Genomic DNA, 21,293 nt, shown 5'->3' with positions numbered 1-21,293 from the left:
GTAGCATATTGGGCACCTACCAACCTGGGGAGTTCCTCTTTCAGTATCCTATCATTTTGCCTTTTCATATTGTTCATGGGGTTCTCAAAGCAAGAATACTGAAGTGGTTTGCCATTCCCTTCTCCAGTAGACCACATTCTGTCAGACTTTCCACCATGACCCACCCGTCTTGGGTGACCCCACAGGCATGGCTTAGTTTCATTGGGTTAGACAAGGCTGTGGTCCATGTGATCAGATTGGCTAATTTTCTGTGATTATGGTTTCAGTGTGTCTGCCCTCTGATGCCTTCTTGCAACACGCACCATCTTACTTGGGTTTCTCTTACCTTGGATGTGGGGTATCTCTTCACAACTGCTTCAGCAAAGCAGCCGCTGTTCCTTACCTTGGACGAGGAGTAGCTCCTCACCGCCCCCCCTCCTGACCTTGAACATGGAGTAGCTCCTCTCGGCCCTCCTGCGCTCACGCAGCCGCTGCTCCTTGGACGTGGGGTTGCTCCCTTCGGCAGCCCCCTTCGGCCGCCATGGCTGACCTTAGATGTGGGGTAGCTCGTCTTGGCTGCTGCCCCTGACCTCGGGCATGCGGTAGCTCCTCCCAGCTGCCGCTCCTGACATCGGACAGCGTGGGTAGCTCTTCGCTGCCGCTCCTGTGCCGACTCAGCCTGGCACTCTCAGTCGCCGCCCCAACCTTGGGCGAGGGGTAGCTCCTCTCGGTGGCGCTTCTGCGCGGTCCGTCGCAGCCGGCGCGGTTCTTTATTTTCTTTATTTTTTCATACTTAAGTAAATAGAATCTCTCAATATAGATTTTGTTTTTCTCTTATATATAGTGTGTCCTTTTGATCTCCAGTTCAGTTCTTTCCTTTCTGGAAAGCTCTCCTGTATTATGGGCATCCCTGGTGGCTTGGTGGTAAAGAATCTACCTGCCAAACAGGAAACGTGAGTTTGCTCCCTGGATCAGGAAGATCCCCTGGAGAAGGAAATGGCAACCCACTCCAGTATTCTTGCCTGAGAAACCTCATGGACAGAGGAGCCTGGTGGGCTACAGTCCATGGGGTCACAAAGAGTTGAATATGACTTAACAACTAAACAACACAATTCCGGTATTATACCTTTTTGTTGGTCCATCTGTTCAGTTTTTCTGTTGTATTGGATGCTATATTCTTTGTCTTTATTGTGTTTTGTTTAATTTTTCTTGCTGCCATATTTCCTTTTGCCTTCATACCTGTTTAGAGCAGAGGAGAACAAATCTGCTTATATTCCATAACTATCTTATAATTTCTCAACCTTTTGGTTCCGTGCATGCTATGCTCCAGGGACTTTGTATTCAATATGCCCTCGCCCTGCAATACCCTGCCCTCCACCCTCCCCATCCATGTGCATTGCTGCATTCACATCTCTACTCAGATATCCCCTCCTCGGAGAATTCTTCGTGTACCATCCCATCCTGTCTATCCACGTCTCTCTTCCTTCTTACCTTATAATCATGTGGTGTTAGATATATATCTGTATTTCAGTGCTTCATACTTCCTTAGCCCCCGCCCCGGGTGTACGGCTCAGAAAGCAGAGATTATATTTGTGTTGTTCATGGTTGTATTGCCAGTGCCGCCCACTGTGTTTGCCCATAGAAAAGCTTAATAAGTATCTGTCCGATTATAGAAAGTCTGGCCTGCACCCTACAGATAAGCCTGTGTAGGGGATACTTGGGGCAAAAATGTGGGCTGTGGTGAAATAATTTACAAATTCCTTTTGTTTCAACTGAGACACAATGGGACCAATTTTTCCCTAATTTGGTTCTAGAGAATGAGGAAGCAGAATTCTTAAACAGAAGAGCCTTTGAGCAAAAGTTTTGCAGATGCAGCACCTTCCTCAGTGCGATGTACATCTTCCCTTACTGGGAAGAGGGCTTAGTGCTTTTAGAATAGCTTGTTTAAGCACAGGGATTTCAAGTTAGTCATTGTCAGCTACGTCCTTAAACAGGACAGATCCTTCCACTGATGCCAGAAGATGTCCATGCCATCTGGGAATTTCCCCACGAATGCCTGCCTACTAGGAATTCTTTAATTTCAATAAGCCATTTCCAAGATCCAAACTTGTGATTCAAAACCAAATTTTCTGTATCCTGTATTTATCAGTAGATCACTCAGTAATGATTATAGCCTATCTAGGTTTTTAAATCATTTACTACTAACCTATAAGCTCTTTGAGAGCAGTACCCACTTCTTACAAATCTCTAAAACCCGAGGGTATATAACAGGAGTCCAAGTGTCCCTGGAAGATCTCAGTGAGCAGGAAGCATGCCCTCGAGCACTCCTGGCGCAGAGGGAACTGTGAGCTCATAGAGTGATAAGAGGTAGCATAAGCCCCCTTTGCCAACATCTGGAGCACAGCTGCTTCTTAATCTTTTCACCATCTGTTAATACAAATTGGCTGAAATAGAATATGGAGGTCTCAGATATGCATACAAATTAATATTGTGTAAACAGATAAGATACAAGAGAGAAAAGTCCTTCACAAAACAGATTTTGATGGTGCTTAGTTTTAAGTTAATACTAAAGGGGTGGTGTGAATGCCCCACTGGATTAGGGGAAACCATGGAAGAATAACTGACTGCTTTCAGCTTTAATCCTTCTGTGATTAATTGTAATGAAGAGTCTGTAACCTGGTTCTTATTTTCCCAACAACTGGGAAGAGATGGGTGGTTAGAAGCCTCCATGCTGGCCCCAGATCTTACTGGAGGTAGGAAGGGGCCCTGAGGTTGCTTGACCTTTTTGCAAGCTGCTGATCCCAGGCGGATGTTGGAAGTTGCCCTTCAGAAGTGCCCTTTTATTTCCATTAAGTGGCGGGCTTTCTTTTCTGCCTGGGAATGTGGTGGTGGACTCTGGCTCTGTGCCTTTCCTCTGGAGTGAATGCACTCCAAATTAGAAAAACAGAAATGTCCTAGTTCCTCTAGTCCTCTGCTGCCTCGGCTTGTTGCTGTGACCCCTCCTGCTCCAGCTGCCCTCCCCCAGGCTCTTGGCGTGGCTGAGAGGGGCTGGGGTCAAGGCGCAGTGGCCAGCACTGCTGGGAACATATTACCAGTCCGGAATTTAGTGACATCTCCCTGCACCTAGTACATCTTTTGGGGAGGTCTAAAAAACAATCTGTGAGGCACTGTAAGCAGTGATGTCACACGATTGCTTCTGGGAGACATTTAACTGCATAACATTTCTGCTTTCAGCATGGATGGGCTGTTTGAACAGGACAGTGCAGCTTTTCCAGGCCGGGTTTTGAGATGAGATAATCCCATTGGGTTTTGAGATGAGGAAATCCCATTGGGTTTCCTGGATGGTGCAGTGGTGAAGAATCCACCTGCCAGTGCAGCAGACGCAAGAGACAGGGTTCAATCCCTGGGTTGGAAAGATCTCCTGGAAAAGGAAATGGCAATCTACTCTAGCATTCTTGCTGGAGAATCCCACGGATAGAGGAGCCTGGTGGGCTGCAGTCCATGGGTTCACAAAGAGTTGAACGTGACTGAGTGACTGAGGACGCACTCACGCAAGGATCCCATGAGGCCGGTTTTTCGTTCTCTTGATCAGAAACCAGGCAGCAGAACAGTCTCATGTGTAGTTAGAGGGAGGAAAGCAAGCTTTCTGTGCTTGAATATGATGCTTATTTTATTTGATCTGTTGGACTTTCTGGTTTCCTCAATAATGGAATATATTCACTTGGAATAGCCTGATAAGGAGCTGGAATGCTGATAGTCATTTAAAAGCATGTCTTTGAGGATTACTTTTAGTAAAAAATAAAACCGTACCACAGCTGCTGTTCTAAGTGGAAAAATTATTAATGCTGCCACCTGTTGACAGAACTTGAGTGTGCATCAGTCCACTTGGTCAGTAATCCCTGCCTGCCTGGAATACCATATCCACGTGGGACTGTATCCTGGGCCTTTCAGGAATACACACAGCCCCAGCCCTCAGGGATCTTGTAATTTTAATAGGCACCATGAGCCAGCATATTTAAAGAATAATGAATATCCATAGCTAGAGTGGCAAGTTCTCCTTGGGCCTGCCTAGTCTAAATCACTTAATTATGTGTTTAAAGACTTTATGTATGCATTGAAATACTTTCACATTCAGAATAACCATTCCTATTTAGATTCAGCTTTTCTCTTACAAGACTTCCAAGGGATCATGGTTTAACATTCTCTACATTTGTTAATTATTTGTTTCCTTTCAAATCCTAATATCTTAGCAATTCAAAATACTGAGTTGAATCTCATATGAAGAGTAGCTTTCTAGAAGAGAGTTTGGATGAGTGGATATCAAATGATAACTAAATGTATTCTAAAGTAAGTGCCCACATTTACCCCACCTCCCAAGTCAACATGACCATCTCATGTTCTGATACAGGGACATCTTGCTTGACAGGTTTCAGATAGTCTTCATTCTACCCCTCTGACTTCATGTTCTTTTTTAAAAATGTGTATGGATGCATAATGATGTTCTTTTAAAAATGGCTTGAAACGTTCTGGTCATGTTGCACCTCTTCTGACATTGTCTTCTGAGAATTACAAATGAATTACTTTAAGGATTTGCTCAGCCCACCTTGGAGACACTGATGTAAATCAATTCAAGGGATTCTGGAGCTACCATGCTGCCTTTTAGAATACTATTTCCTGTTTTATGGCCTGAAGCCTTTTGTTTATTTATCCACTCCATTCATTTATGTGTTTGGCTGCATTGGCCCTTCTAAGTTGCAGCCTGTGGGATCTTTTGTTGCGATGAGCAGGCTTCTCTTTATTTGTCATGTGGGGGCTTCAGAGCGCGCCGGCTCAGTAGTTGCCCTGTGGCTTGTGGGATCTAGTTCCCCGATCCGGGATCAGACCTGCATAGCCCAGAAAAACAGGCTGAGAAGGCTCAAGTTTGAAAGTGACCTAAAGGGTGATATTGGAGAGAATTGTAACCAGGCATGTTGACTGTTTTCATTGTTGCCATTGGACTAAATCTCAGGAGCTTGAATGATGGAGCCATCGTTACACAAAATGCTCAGGACCATGTAATATTAAGGCTTCGTTTCAATGCTCCCAAAAGTATTAAGTGCATATATTAAAATTTTTCACTTATCACAGGGAAATTTAAAATTGATTCATAAAAAAATCATCTTTTTCAATAGATCAAAGGATATGGAAATTTGTAAAGTATAACATTTTACTTCTTAAATGCCATTTTTCCTATAATGAAATTTTGTGTGCTTCCTGTGGGGCTTTTTGATCAACTAATACTCAAGTCATTTTGGGGGTCTGTATATACTAGCTACAGATTTTCTATGCAGTAAGCATGGTTTATATATAAATTGTAAATTTATAAAACAACAAAAACAACCATGCATTCACTGCACCGGGAGGCAGATCCTTAACCACTGGACCACCAGGGAAGTCCCTGTCCTGAAGCCTTAAAGTGAGGATCTGTAGATTGAAGGATATTCGTATTTTAATCATCTCGTAGACAGATGAACACTGCTCCCCTACTCCATGGAGCCTTTGTTCTTGTGGCTAACTAGAGTGACAGACAGGACTTGAGACCTGGGCTGTCAGCTGTGGCCGAGTTGAGCTCCCTGGTGCCTGGGTGGGGACCAGAATGCGGAGTCTGTGTGCTGAGCTGTAACTATGGCCAAGTGCAAAGAGCAACCAGCAACCCCCAAAGTGTTAGAAAATCTCAGAAGAGGAATTAAATATGGGTCTGAATGTGAGAGCCCAGTAGGTTGGCACTATCCAACATGTTTTTGAAATCTGTTCCTGGTGAATCCAGCTTATTTTGTACACGATTCCATTTCCCACCAATTCCTCTAGAGGCCCTCAAAAAACTCAGAAACAGTTCTAGGGGAGCTGAGCAGACTGCCTTCTACCCTCATTAGACAAGGAAAGTTTAACCAAGATGTGAGTTTTTATTTGTTGGGGGAACTGCTCTTCTTAGAGCTGCCTCTTCTTTCCTAGGGCTTTTTTCAGCTCTACCCAAAGGATAAAGAACAATATTTTCTTGTCAGGGTAGTAGCTAAGTGTTGCTGGAAAATGAGGCCCCAGGGACTGTGACTGAGAATTCAGGTCTGTAAGTGATCTCTAAAATTCTGTACACACTCCTCAATTAAAGTGTTGCTTACATCTTCAATATAAGGGCGTGTGTGCGTGTGCTCAGTTATGTCTGACTCTTTGCAACCCCATGGATTAGTAGCCTGCCCAGGCTCCTCTGTCCATGGGATTTTCCAAGCAAGAATACTGGAGTGGGTTGCCATTCCTACTCCAGGGGATCTTCCCAACCCAGGGACTGAACCTGTGTCTCTTGTGTCTCCTGCATTAGCAGACAAATTCTGTACTGTCTGAGCCACCAGGGAAGTCCACACTCACATGCTATGAAACCCCAATTCAGAAAGTCGGTTTGTTTTTGAAAATCAAAAGAGAAGTTGCTTAATGCATTGATTTTAAAGTCATCAAGCCATTCCATAACAGAAAGAGGGCTACATATTTAGTTTACAGAGCTCAAGAGAGTCATATAATTTCATGAAATTATTTACAAATAAGGAAGACTAATTAAAGAAGTATGCCACTGTGTGCCAGGCAGTGCTACCTTCCAGGGCTAAGGCCAAGGTGTCCACCCTGTACTTGGTCTTAGGCAGATATGATTTGATCTTTTACTTCCTCAAATACCAGGTAGTAATAATCTGATCTAACAGAAATTGTGAGAGTTGAAAAAAATCTAGTTAGCAGTTTATTTAAAGGCAATGTATATTTTTTCTATTTTGAAAACACTTTATCTCAGTTCCTATTGCAGAAGCACCATGAACATACTTCCAATCATCATTTCCCAGCAGGTGGGTGCCTTTATGTGAAGGGGATGCTTAGCCAGAGAGTCAGTGTGGGAGGATGGAGAGGATATAGCTGGGTGGCTATTGGCACAGGAGCCTAGACTGCAAGGTTAGAAGTACCTATTTCTCTGCTGAAGCCAGCCTGAATACTGGATGACAAGAGGCCAGCAAATGAGGATGGGAAAACAGTCTCTTTTGATGCTATCTCTAGTACTGGAAAGGCTCTTGTGCCTGGTGGGAGCATGTGTTTACCTTGGGTTAGGCTCATGATAGCTGATGAACTGAGACGTGCTCTGCAAGATAGGTCTGTCCTCGCCTCTGCTTGAACTTGCACTTTCCTTGTCATAAGAACAAAGTTGAAATGTGCCCTGGGTTTGGTTCTCTCTGTTCCTGTGTCCCTTTGCAAAGAGATACCACTTAATCTCTTACGAGATTCTGTAATAAGCAACATCAAATTTAAGAAAAGAAAGTTGGGCCATTGGGTAATTTCCTTTACTGGAGAAATTAGAAAAGAAGCCCCAGGGAAAGCCTAGAATAAACTATCTGTTGTGAAACTCCAGTTTTGTTTTCCCAGTCCACTGCAGAACAGTTCTCTTGCCAAATACAATAGAAACAAATTACTAGAAAAACTGAAAGGAAAAAACCACCAAGTTCAAGCCCAAATTTTAGATTCAACAGCTTTAAAATTACTCTGTGGAAATCCTATAAAATTCCTAAATGTTTTTTCTCATTTCTGTACTTACTGTGATGAAGGCTTACACTGGACTGCAGACCAGTTATTGAGTTTAGTAAGATATAGGTAATGGATAATTTCTCATGGAACTTGCAAAATACTGTAAGCAAGTTCATCAGGGCATAAACTTTGCAAATAATTCAAGGCCCTGTACTAAGTTGCTCATCAGTGTTAATATTTTAGGAGCAAAAGCGTAAAGAATGATCAAGACAGAAAAGTCCCATTTCTCGGAGAGTGAGTGAGAAAGGGATAGAAAATAAACATGAATACTCGGAAATTATTCATAGTAATAAGTAATAGAAAAATTGAATAGAATAGAATAAGATAACGAGAGGGAAGTGGGACTATTTTAAATATACTAGTGTAAGAAGTCTCCCCGAGGAAGTTTTATTTATGCAAATATCTCAAATGATAAACAGTCATGTTCAGGGAATTGTAGGAAGAACATTCTAGGCCGAGGACAGCCAGTGCAAAGGCCCTGAGGCAGAGGTATCTTTGATACAAAGGTAGTGAGGCCTGAGGAGAGCAATACTGAATGCAAGTTGATGTGGCCAAAGTCAACTGTAGGGAAGTGTAGATAAGGAAAATGGTGTCATGGGCAGCCCAGAGATGAAGCTGTGCAAAGAGGTGAGTTGGATTATAGCTACAGAACATGCAGGAACAAGGAATCAGGAATCTCATCCGTGACTTAGCTCAGACTCCTGGTAATAGAATATGCAAAAGATGATGGATGAGGAGCCTGGGAGGAATGGGCTTTGGAGAAAAGGGCCTGGCCTTATAGACGGGCAATAAGGAAGGCTTTGAAGGGAGCATTGGAGAGAGTTTTCTGCAGAGGTTGTTACCTGGAGCAGGGGCATAGAGACAACTTTGGGTGGGTTTTGTCATATTCAACTGAACAAACACTCTGATATCACCTTGGCATTCATACAACTTGGGGATTGTAACACAGGATGTGGCATGCTCATGTTTGAATAACTGACTTCCTATAATAGGAAAAGGAGTTCTTTGATGGTTAAGTGTTTTAGGGCCAGGAAGACCCATCTTTTCAAAATTCTCCTGTTACTTCTAATGATAAAAGGGTAGAGATGGGATGGTGTCCTTTTTGAAGGGATTTAAAAGTTTCTCTTCTGAATATTGCATCTTCTATTATACTTTCTTTCCTGTTCTTCATCCATCTGGCTCTTTTACCTAACTAAGACTTAAAGGACATTTTTTTTTTAAGTGATATTGGATACAGTCAGGTTTTTAACAACAGATCAAACTGACAAACTGTTTAGAAACAAGATACTACTGTGTAGTTCTATCCCAGCCAAACCTGGAGTGAAATTTAAAGCAGGTCAATGCCTAGAGGGGGAATTGTTCAGTGGCTAAGTCATGTCCAGCCTTTTGCAACCCCATGGACTGCAGCATACCGGGCTTCTCTATCCTTCACTATCTCCTGGAGTTTGCTTAAATTCGTGTCCATTAAATCAATGATGTTATCAAACCATCTCATACTCTGCCATCCTGTTCTCCTTTTGCCTTCAGTCTGAACCAGCATCAGGGTCTTTTCCAATAAGTCAGCTCTTCATTTCAGGTGGCCAAAGTGTTAAAGATTCAGCATCAGTCCTTCCAATGAATATTCAGGGTTGATTTCCTTTAGGATTGACTGGTTTGTTCTCCTTGCAGTCCAAGGGACTCTGAAGAGTCTTCTCTAGCATCACAATTCAAGAGCGTCTATTCTTTGGCACTCAGCGTTCTTTGAGAGCGGTCCAACTCTCATATCCATACATTACTACTGGAAAAACCATAGCTTTGACATAGCTTTGTTGGCCAAGTGATGTCTCTGTTTTTTTAATACACTGTCTAGGTTTGTCATAGCTTTTATTTCAAGGAAAAAGTGTCTTTTAATTTCATGGCTGCACTCACCATTTGCAGTGATTTTGGAGCCCAAGAAAATAAAATCTGTCATTGAGGGTGAAAGAGGAGAGTAAAAAAGCTGACTTAAAACTCAACATTAAAAACACTAAGATCATGGCATCTGGTCCCATCACTTCATGACAAATAGAAGGGGAAAAGTGGATGGGGAAAACATATATATAATTTGGGATCAGCTAACTGCAAAAAAGAAAGTAATACCTGTGAGTCCAAATTTCAGTTGCAGTTTATTTCCCCACGTTTAGCAAAGTAGGGTGAATTTATAAGTTTTGCAGTATCCATATGGTTTCAAAAGCATCAGTTCTTTCTGAGACTGGAATTCTGCCCATCTTACTGTTAAGGTGCAGGCTCAAATGAAGGTCTGAGTGAAAGGTTGTACTTTAATTGATTTGGATTTTAAAAATGTGTATGTGTGTGTGTGTGTGTGTATGTGTATTTAGTGGTAACCTAAGAATAATATACTCATAAGCTATTATAAGGGCTTCCCAGGTGGTGCTAGTGGTAAAGGGCCTGACAGCCAATGCAGAGGATGTAAGGGACGTGGGTTCAATCCCTGGGTCAGGAAGATCCCCTGGAGGAGGGCATGGCAACCCACTCCAGTATTCTTGCCTAGAGAATCCCGTGGACAGAGGGGCCTGGCGGACTGTGGTCCATAGGTTGCAAAGAGTTGGACACACCTGAAGTTAGTACATACACACACACAAGCTATTACAACTAGAAGGACACAAATATAAATTTGTCCCTTTGGTTCTTTAACAGAACAGGAAATGGAGGTGTTACAACTTGCCCAAGGTCACACAGGTAGTTAAGAGCAGAGCTTACACCAGAGCTGGGACTAGTCTAGGTTTTAGTACTTTTTGCTTTTATCATGTGACTCCTTAATGTTTTATATTCCAAATGCTGAAGCTAGGTTATAAAGTAGCATATTTTCTGCTCATATTCAATTTATTGAAGTCAATATAAATTCCTGACTTTTAAAGTTCCTTTCTGGGTAGTATTTGTGCAGATTTGATTATTCTGTCTCTGAAAATAATTCCAACAGCTAATTAGAATTGGGAAGTGTCTTGCATATGATGTATTTTGTTTTGGCATTTAGGTTTTCCTCGAACATTAGTTCAGGCTGAAGCCTTGGACAGACTATGTGACCTGGATCTAGTGATCACTTTGAACATTCCATTCGAAACGCTCAAAGATCGTCTCAGCCGACGTTGGATTCATCCTCCCAGTGGAAGGGTATATAACCTGGACTTCAACCCACCTCATGTACATGTAAGAGTATACAAAGTACTTTCACACGTTGACAAGGAGGTAAAACATTTCAGTTGAAAAGTGGGGGGACAATATGAATAGGCTATTCCAAAAAGAGCAAATATACATAGCCAACAAATATTTTAAAATTATCATTCACTTGTAACGAAGGAATGTAAATTAACACTTTTATTGCTGGTTAGGATCTGGGAACACGGTACTGTTATCTGTATTAGGTATATGAAATGTTAATCATCTTTTAGAGAAGCAACTTAACAACGTACATTAAAAATTTTAAATACGTATTTCATTCACCCCACTTCTGGGAGTACAGTCTATGAAAATGTAAGCACTAGCAGGTAAGGTCATGTACACAGGGAGACTTATTTTGGTGCTGTTTGTAATGGGAAAAATAAAACTTGAAAACATTACAAACGTTCATCTCTAGGGGTGGCTTAATAAATTTGGCAATAATCACATTTTGGAATATGATGTAGTCAGTAGAAAGAAAGTTGAGTTAGTACTATATTCATTGGGAAGATTTCCCAGAGAAGGAAATGGCAATCCACTCCAGTATTCTTGCCTGGAGAGTTCCATGGACAGAGGAGCCTGGTGGGCTACAGTCCATAGTGTTGCAAAGTGCTGGGTGCAACGGAGGGACTAGTGCTTTACTTACTATATTCTTTGGCCTCGAGTAATATTTTCCCCTGAGTGTTGTTAAGTGACAAATGCGAACAGCAGAATGATTCCGTTTTTGTAAAACCATGACCACCCTTATTTATGCATATCTGTTTACATGGTGATAAGTGCTCTCTAGCTTCATAAAAGTAGGGATAAAGATACAAAGGATCTATCCTGGGCTGCCAGTGTTTGGGGCTGGGGCAGAGTAAGGCACAGGGTTAGAGTGAGTGGGGTCATGTGAGAAGTGAGCATGAGGATGTACAGGGATGAGAGAGAGCCAAAGGCAAAGAAGATTGCCCTTTAAAAGAACTTCACAATATAATAACTATGTGTCTGCATAAAGTTAAGTACATGTAAAGGTATATGGTTAAAGAAACTTTTGGTAAACTCGTTTAAAGAGTTACTGTTCCTCCTGGTAAAGGCATGAATTAGTTCAGTCTGATCATTCTTATTTGCTAATATATAGTATTACTTGTCCCTATCTAAATGTGAAAGGTGTGGCTATTGTGTCTTACTGGTTTAATGTTTATGGACTGGGATAGACTTGAATATAGTCAATAACAACTATAGAAAACTACTTCACGGGGTTATGGATGGATACCATCTAGTTCCTTAAGTCATCATTAGGTTCTTATAAGCCCTTTTCATTTAGGTTAAGCAGTAGTCTCCTTTTGAAGTCTTCTTTTAAAAATGTACGTTATTCTGGAATTCCTTTGTAGAGCCCTTCCATTATTCCATCCCAAAAAACAAGTATGGGGGGAAAATGGATAAGGAGGAAAAGAGGGTTCTGAGTTGGCATTGGAATCTAACACAAATACATCATATTTTGGCCCTCCTTAGACTTGCTGATGTGGAGATTCTTGTAGAATTTGAGTTGCTTTCCAAAGCCTGGGTACCCCTAAAAGAGCACTGCAGTTGCAATGCTATTTCCAAAGACAGCAGTGGAAGTGCCAGTTTGGGCCAAGTCAACCAGCTGCTGTGACCAAGCTTCCCTGGGAGAGATGCTGTTGTCCTAGCATCCTTCTGCTCTTTCTGGAAGCAGTGTTGTATTTCTGGGTGCTCTAAAGTCCTGGAAATGATTCCTGAGCTTTGCAGCAATAAGTAAAATAAAGGAGAGGAATGAGTGATGGATCTCCTTCTCCCACCCCTCATCTCTCCTGTTCCATCAGGGTAACAGCCCTGTATTATACACATGATACTTAGGTGGCTCACCAGTAAATTCTAAGTGTAAGTTATATACTTAAGGCTTTGTGCTGTATTGGAATTTTAGTGCATTTCAAACTTAGAGCCAATTCTGGATTATCCAGTTGAATGCCTGAGCCTTCTGCTCTATGCCTGAGTTCTGCTCTATTCTGCCTTTTGACAGATTGATTTCCTGTGACTATCTGCCTTGGTAGTCCAATAGCCATGGACATGGGAGGTGAAATTCTGAGGTGTCCATTTTGCTTTTGTATGCAGATATAGCTCCCGGGGAAGTCAAAGTACACCAAAAAATCAGATTTTCTAAAATTACAGTTTTTCAGTTGCCAGAATGTTTGTTTGTGGTTATCATGGGTATATGATTCATGCCTATTTTGTTCTAACTTTAGATGTCATTATTTGATTTGCTAAAATAACCTGAGTAAGTTTAATCTTAGAAGAACTACGTGATAGAATTTGAAAGTAGCAAAAACAGGCCTGACATACCTTCTCTTTGATGAGTGTTTTTCCTAAGGAAGCCATTTGGTTCTTTGAGACATTCATTTTCCATTTTAAGAACTCAAGCTTTAGAAAGAAGCTAGTTTTAGGAATATTTAGAGGACCAGAGTGACATTGTCTAGTGGCTGTTTTGTTGTTGGGCAAAGTGGGATGGAATTTTGAACTATGAATTAAAGGTGTCATTTATCAAGCAGTGGAATATGTTTGGAAATATCAGAAGTCTTAAAGATTTCATGTTTCATCTCTTATGAAAAAAGCTTAACATACTTACTAATGCTGTTTGCTTTTCAACCACCTTCATCGTTTTTATTGTCCCCTGGGGCTAACTCATCAGGTGGTGGGAATCAAAGGTGAATGTACAGTTTTGCCCAGGAAAGTTTTTACGTATGGAATGGCTTAAGTGTTGGCCACACTAGCTGCTTTCTCTGGTGTCTGTAGGGCATGGATGACGTCACTGGTGAGCCACTGGTCCAGCAGGAGGATGACAAACCTGAAGCAGTTGCTGCCAGACTAAGGCAGTACAAGGATGTGGCAAAACCCGTCATCGAGTTGTACAAGTGAGTGTGCTTCCGTGTTTCCACGCCACTTGGCCAGCTGAAACGGTGTGGCTCCTCACGGGAAGGACAGTGGGTTGCAGTGGGGTGGTGTTTCTTTAAGCTTGACAAACCTGAAAGGCCAAATACCTCTCAGATGAAGTCAGATGAAATGCTGGTGTGTACATGGGCAAGAATGCCTGATGTTTTTATGCTTAAACTCTTATAAGGACCACAGCCTGATCATCTCTGTGCGATTATCAATTTGCATCTAGACATTTTCATTGTCTTAAGGGACTGAAATAATGGTTTACATTTTGATACTCCCACATGTAAATATATGACTTGGATAGAAGATTAGAAGGGACTTTTTGGCTTAGATATGTCTGGAGGGAGTTTAATAAAAACTAAAGCTATAAACTACAGGTTGCAAATTCAGGTAACTACAGGGGCCAGGCAGGTGATGGAAATGAGTGTCAAACCTGGTGGGAGGCATGTCAAGCTGGGCAATTGAGTGACAGTTGAATTAGACAGCTCCTCTGTTGCTCGAGCCAATTATCACCATGGAAGCACTCAGGCTAAGTGTGGCCAGTGAGCCTGTTTTTCAAAAGAAGCAGAAGTCAGGCTTTCTCTGCAGAAGAAAATCCCATATTTTATAATATATTGGCCAAAAAATTAAAAAAAAAAATTCTTGGCTATGTTGCACAGTTTGTGGCATCTCATTTCCCATCCAAGGATTGAACCTGGACCCCTGGCAGTAACAGCAGCGAGTCCTAACGTCTGGACCACCAGGCAATTCCCTAAAAAATTTTTAATAACTTGGACGCCAAACAAAGCCCATGTATGAACTGCATTCAGGACAGCAGTGTGCAGCCTCTGCTCTAATCATTGTCTGATCTTGTAGCCCCCAAATAATTTAGCCAGCCTTCAGATATGAAGTTCTTGACCATTTATTAGGATACATCTTGTGTTTCATGATCTATAACAAAGGTTTTAGAGTAGCAAGGTTTGTCACTGATTTGCTTTTCACTGTGTGTATTGAGGCAGATTTGGGGTTGTCCCTATAATGTTATCATGTTTTTAAAGGAGAAGAAAAGGTGGCATGACATCAAGCTTGCCAGAATTGCAGAGGATAGGACTTTATTTAGTTGTACCGAACTGGGGGTGTTGATACATTGGTTTTGGGACTCAGTGATGTGTGACATAGACCAGGAGATTGCGTTTACATTGTACCCAGGATCTTCATCTGCGCTGATATCATGTCAAAAGGAAACCTAAAATGCCCTGTATGTCGGACTTTGTTTTTCAGGAGCCGAGGAGTGCTCCACCAGTTTTCAGGAACCGAGACTAACAAAATCTGGCCCTATGTTTACACGCTTTTCTCGAACAAGATCACACCTGTTCAGTCCAAAGAAGCCTACTGAGCCTGCGCAGTGGAAGAACCAGGAAGATATGGTCATTTGTTCAACTGTATGTGTAGTGTTGGTGCCATGCCCCAGTTAGCAGCTAGCTGAGATAGCTTGCAGTGTCTTTTCTAGTTTAAATGGTGAACAGACATGAAAACTAATGAATAGAATGAGTTAATGACGAGGCTCTTCTCTGCCTTTCTAAAAGAGGGGCCACCTACACGTGTTTAAGATGTCCCTGCACATGTCTCAAGTTCTTTATAAGAAAGGAAGCAACACAGGCTGGATTCCAAGCGGTGTATCACCCAAGCTCTAGTTGATTTTCCACAGCCAGGTTGTTGCCATAATAGCTTTTTCACACATGACGGTGGTGCTCCCTGGCTCTCTCCAGCCCCTAAAGGCTGTTGAAACATAGCACCAGGAGGCCTGAGAATGCCAGGGGCTCTAGCTGCTTTTGTCCCTGCTTCTCTGGCATGTGCCCTCCTGGTGACAGTGGGATTGAAACAGTAGCTCTCAGTGATTGCTTCTCTGGCCTTGAGTGACTGTCCACAGTTCACTTTTTCCTATTAGGAATGACGCCTTCTCTGTATCCGTGCTCCATTGAATCTCTTTTTCATACATCCTAGAATGAAAGGACTTGGCTTCTACCACTTTTATTAGACATCTGTTTTCTCCCTCCCTAGACTATTAAGTAATATTGTTCCTGCTTTTATCCCTCTCAGATTCCTGTCTGAGAGCTGAGAGCTGCGGGACGATGTTCAGTCTCTCTATGCACCAGGAGCTGAACCGCGTGGAGGGTCTACTTAAACTGTTCGTCTGACTCTCATGAGTTGACACCGCTCCTTTCTTTTATTGTGGCAAAATAAAACCCTAAGAGTCTTTGGGGAACTCTCAAAAACTGGGAAAGATTCACCTCCATAAATGTTAAAAGATTGTATCTTATGTATAGAAGTAAATAAGACCATATGGAATTACTGGACTGAAAGAATAGTTTAGCTTATAATGAAGACAGAAAAATATATATTTTGAAAATGCTGCTAAATATTGATGCTGACAGTGTTTTTCTCGTGTGAGTGACCCAAGCATATTATAAATAGTTGGTAAAGGGAATGGAGCCTGTGGGGTCAAGGAAAATGTTGCACTACCTGTGCCTAGACTCATGATGACAGCTTTATGATTATGGGATTTGATAAAATTGTAATTTTTTATTCTATTCCAAAGATGCTTTCTATAGGATGGCCATTAGGTCTAGAAATATAGATCACACTATTTTGTCATTCATTAGAATGTAGCATCAATAAACCATTTATTAAGGATTTGCCTCGTTTCCAGACTTGGTGGCCACTAATGCTCGCCCTCCTCTGGGAAAGACAATGAAATTTATTCCTGTTGCCTTAAAAATAGATATCCTCTTCATGCATCGTGATTGTACCAGCAAGGGTCCTTTAGTATTTCCAGGAGTGACTTCTGTCTAACTCCTGATACTGCTGAGAAAACAAAAGCCTTTCAGCATAGGTGATGTTGGAACACATTATTTATTTTCTGAAGATGTCACAGTGAATTTCCAGTCATTCACTGACCCATGGATTCTGAATGGTAGCCATGCATCTTCTCTACAAATACTGCCCCTACTCTGGCCAGTCCCTCTCGCTTTGTCCCTTCATGTGAATGTTCTTTGGCTACCTTAGTGGAAACACAGACCAGTTTCCTCCTCATCCTCTGAATCCAAGTGAAGTAAGATTATTTACTTTCTAGGTTTATGCAGTTAAAATGCCCAGTTCAGATTTGTGAAACATCGGTGCATGATAGTGACTTTTGAAAAGAGTTGTGTTTGAATGCCAGTTGATGGGGATAGGGTAAAAACCAGACATGCAGATACAGCTCAGGTTTCCAGGGGAACCAGGCATAGAGAAAAACAAGTCTTATTTGAGAAAAATTGCACAATTTAGAGTAGTTTTGCCATGGAGACAATTTCCATAAAGTAGGAAAAGTAGAAAGTTAAGGTTATTATAGGGATCATTCAGGAGAGGAAAGTGTGTGCTTTTTTGGAAGCAGAAAAATCTTCAAAACTTTCCTCCCTTCTGTTGATGTTTAGCAGATGCTCCAATGAAATCATGGCCTTTGGAGTTTTGGGAAGAAGTATGGGAAATGGCCTAGGTGATCCCTGACTCGATACTCTGCTCCTTCATCCTCCCCTCCCTTCTCCCTTCCAGCAAAATAGACACTTAAAGCCAGTGTCAGTGTTGCTCAATGCCTCTCAATAGTGTGTGCTATTTCTGAGGTTGCCCGCAGTAGAGGGCAGTCACCTTTGCTGGGTGAGACCATAATGAAAGCCAAACACTGTTCCCACGGGCTTTTGAAAGATGATGCTTGTTTGATGATGTTCGATAGCCTAAAAAAAATGTTTCTGGTTTTCTTCAACAAAGTCTAGCTTTTCCTTCAATGATTTTACACTAAAATAAATAAAATTTTCTTGAAAATATTTTGACCAAGATAAAATTAAAGGGACCTATTTAGTTTTCCTTCTACTGCCACACATGAGGTTCCATCGAAGCTAGGCACAAAGAGTAGTTTGGGTGGTTTCTAAAATTCTTACATATCCCCTCCTTCTCTGATTCTAGCCAGCTCTGCGTTCATTTTGCTTTCTCTTATCCCCACCAGCTTCCTGCTTATTGAGAACTTGAAAACACTGCTGTGTTTCATATACTCTAACACTAAAGCAAGCATATAATAGGTACCATATATTGAAGGCCTGCTGAGTGTCATATGTGTACAGTTTTAGGACATTTGCAGACATCTCATTTAATCTTGCCAGCATCCTTTGAGACAGGCATGATCCCATGCTTATAAACAAAGCGAGGGTCGGCAGAGTAAAGCATCGTGCCCTGGCTTCTCCCAACGCGCAGTGTAGACACACTTGAACGCAGGCTTCCTGGCTCTGCTCCTAGATGTTGACTACCTGCATCCTGTCCCAAGCAACACAGGGCTCTGAGCTTGCTTGTATTTCCAAGTGGCCTCACATCCAGAATGGCAGGGTTCACTCTGGTGACATCCACCTCTGTGTGAGAGTGTTCCTTTTCCTTTTTCCCTTTTGCTTAAGCAAAGGAAGCTGCTAGAGGAGAGTCTGAGCCCTTGATCATCCATAATTGCTCACTTATAAGTAAATTGAGGGCTTCCCTGGTAAAGAATCTACCTGCTTTGTGGGAGACCTGGGTTCGATCTCTGGGTTGGGAAGATTCCCTGGAGAAGGGAACGGCTACCCACTCCAGTATTCTGGTCTGGAGAATTCCATGGACTGTATAGTCCACGGGGGTCGCAAAGAGTGGGACATGACTGAGCGACTTTTACTTTTGTACATAAGTAAAATGAAAGGCTGTCAAAGTAGGCCTGGCTTGGGTCCAGGCTACTCTGTGGCGGCGGCAAGCTCATGGTCCTCCTTTGTTCTCTCGGTGTCCATGGTTTTGTGTCCCTGAAGGGACCCTGATGCTTGCGCCACCCCAGCCATGGTGCTCACACACTCCCCTAGACTCCTGGGAGCCCTCCAGACACTATTCAATACTTTGTTTCCCTGACATCAGAACAAATGACTGCCTTGCCTCCACCCCCAAACAAGGCCCCCATAGTAACTGATCTTTCCTACAGTGCTAGCTGGTGAGCAGGTGGTGATTGAGCTCCTAATCCAGGGTCAATCCTAGACTGCAATGTCATCCTCCCTGTGTGACGTTGCATCATTAACATCGTCCTGAAGGCCAAGCCCACGTCTTTGCCTGCCTTCTGATGTGGTGGCGCTGCTTATCACTCACAATTCTGGCAGGAATGGCTTCCCACCTCACCTGCCTTCTCCAGGGTGACTCTCAATACCTTCTGATAGCTCAGCTCACATGAGTTCCAGCTTCATCCAGGGTGTGCCCCTCTCTTTGGTAGGGAAGGGGAAAAGGTAAGAATAGGCACAGGCAATGGAGGATTCTTGGGAAGCAGGTGATGCTGTGGCCTCTCCTGCCATTTCTAGGTTGAGTTTTTTTCTTTTCTGGCCATACCATGAAGCATGCAGAACTTACCCAACCAGGAATCGAACCTGTGCCCTCTGAAGTGGAAGTGCGGAGTCTTAACCACTGGACTGCCAGGGAAGCCCTATAGGTTGTTGACAGGATAAATTTTGATAGAAAGATGCCTATGTAAACCCATAAATAGAGTTTTTATACTTTTTAAATCACTGGAAACTGAGTTCAGTATCTGATTTCGGTTATTTGTTTAAAGAAGTTTTAACTACCCGCTTGTGGTGTGTGTTGGGAGCAGGAAGGGAGGGAGAAGTCTTTGCTTAAATCATAAAGACAGCAAATTTCCAAGTATGTTCAGGTATCAAAAGGGCTTGGTAGTCACTGTTTATTGGTGCTATGTGCACTCCATCCATTATCTAGTTAAATCCTCAACAATTAGCCTAAGTAATAGTATTATCTCAATTATCTTGCCTCCTTGTGTTTTAAAACTGAAATGCTCGTTTACTTAACCTTTTCCTATATGGGGATTAATCAGGAAATTCAAAAAGGCTTTTTAAATATGTTTCTCTAGTTTGAGCTCCCTATTCTCATGGATAGGTAAAACAATGTATTTGCTCCCACCTGGAATCTTTGCTTTTGGCTCTAGTGCCAAGACAGGAAGTGGGCATCAGTGGGTCCTGGCGGTAGCCGCACACTGCATATGCAGAGGACGGTGTTTCGTCTGTCCTCTGCTGGGTCACGGGATGTCTGGAGGCATTCATATCTACCTGATGGATTTCATGTGTTGCTTTTCACTTAATAGACAATATCTTTTCTTGCTGCAGTAATTTTGCCAGAAAGGCAATTCGTAAGATAGAGTCATGTCTATAGTATGAATTGCGTTCTATTCCCCTCCATCTTCAGCAACTTCCTTGTCTGTTCGGTGTTTCAGAAGAGGAACCCAGTAACAGACGCCTTTTAATGTGGGAATGTGGTCTGGTCATAAGGTCCCTTTCCTTATATAACTGACCCAGTCTGGTTTGCAGATGCAACGTGTGCAAGACCCAGATGACGGGGAACTGTGAAGCCATATTTCAACTGTGAGGAAAATTTGCTTCCTGCGTCTGTTGAGACATAATTACAGTTGCTGATAAATGCCATACCTTATCTTTCTTTTAACAAATTGCACAGTTCTTGCCAAAATAAATGTCATTATCTGTATGCTTCAGGAAATTCCCTAAATTGGTGTGTGTGAGTGAGTGTGAGAGAAAGAAAGGTAGTGTGTGTTTTGGGAAGGGTAGTGTTGGATATATTCATTCCTTCTTTGGTGATAATTAGGCTATTCTAGAAAGCACAGTGTCATTCTTGAAATAAAAGATTTCCTGTTTAAACACATGTCAAAAGAGCATTGCACCTTGAAGATTCTCACTGGGGTTGATGTGTCTAATATCACTTCATGAAACCTTTCTCTTGAGACAGAAATGTGCTAAATAAGGACAAAGTTTTTTGTTTCATTTAGAGAAGAATAAAGGGAAGAAAAATGAAAACTCAATCTTTATGTCAGCTCCAAGGTGTCAGGGCATAGAGGGCTTTCCTAGTTTTATGAGAATTTGTACTACTGATTTTTATAGATTCTTGTTTTTGAGATGAGTAGATCTTGGGAAATTGTTGCATTACAATGGCATTTCACTGTGATTCCTCTCAAGCTCAAATCAGTTCTCTAACCTAATGACAACTTGCCTCTGGTTTACTCTCCTGTGAAATGTCAGCTCCATTTTCCCAGAAGTTGTGTGTTTACGATGAGTCAGTGCTTTTCCTCAGTGTGAAAGTTATCAGCCCTCTTGATTTTGGTGTATGTGCTTAATTCAAAGTATCTAAACCTGTAGTCTAATCTGTACATGCTCTGTTAATTGTGTTATTGATGATTTTATCTGGCTTGAAGATCGATTCAAACTTTTTAATCTGATAGAAATAAAGTTTTTTCTGCTTATAACTAGTGAATTCATTTAACATTTCTATATAGCCTTTTATACTTGGCAGTACACACCTTCACAAATGCTCTCATTTATGCCACTCTGCAACCTTCCCATTATCAACAGTGTTTTCTCCACTTTGAAGATGGGGAAAACAGAGAATATAGTGTTCCCTGGATAATGTGATAGTTGGTGGCAGAGCAAGACCCCAAATCCAAGATTTATGACCCCCCCAGTCTCATTTTCTGCTACACTATGTTGCCTCACTTTGTTTACCTTCAAACTCCTTTA

At 42.0% G+C, this 21,293-nt stretch overlaps 1 protein-coding gene across 2 annotated transcripts in view; it reads left to right on the top strand.

Moving 5' to 3' along the window:
- The window catches only part of AK4 (adenylate kinase 4), a 96,246-nt gene extending 75,224 nt beyond the window's left edge, over nucleotides 1–21,022 (top strand). For both annotated transcript variants that reach the window (XM_027537013.1, XM_027537012.1), the window contains exons 4-6: nucleotides 10,583–10,755; nucleotides 13,552–13,670; nucleotides 14,956–21,022. In XM_027537013.1, the coding sequence (XP_027392814.1) occupies nucleotides 10,583–10,755; nucleotides 13,552–13,670; nucleotides 14,956–15,070 (407 nt within the window). In that variant the 3' untranslated portion in view covers nucleotides 15,071–21,022. The remainder of the gene's footprint in view (nucleotides 1–10,582; nucleotides 10,756–13,551; nucleotides 13,671–14,955) is intronic.
- Nucleotides 21,023–21,293: the final 271 nt, after the last annotated feature.

Source organism: Bos indicus x Bos taurus, chromosome 3, assembly GCF_003369695.1.
Source record: "Bos indicus x Bos taurus breed Angus x Brahman F1 hybrid chromosome 3, Bos_hybrid_MaternalHap_v2.0, whole genome shotgun sequence".
NCBI lineage: Eukaryota > Metazoa > Chordata > Mammalia > Artiodactyla > Bovidae > Bos > Bos indicus x Bos taurus.
Note: the sequence above shows the minus strand (reverse complement) of the source record. Positions and strands in the feature narration are given on the sequence as shown.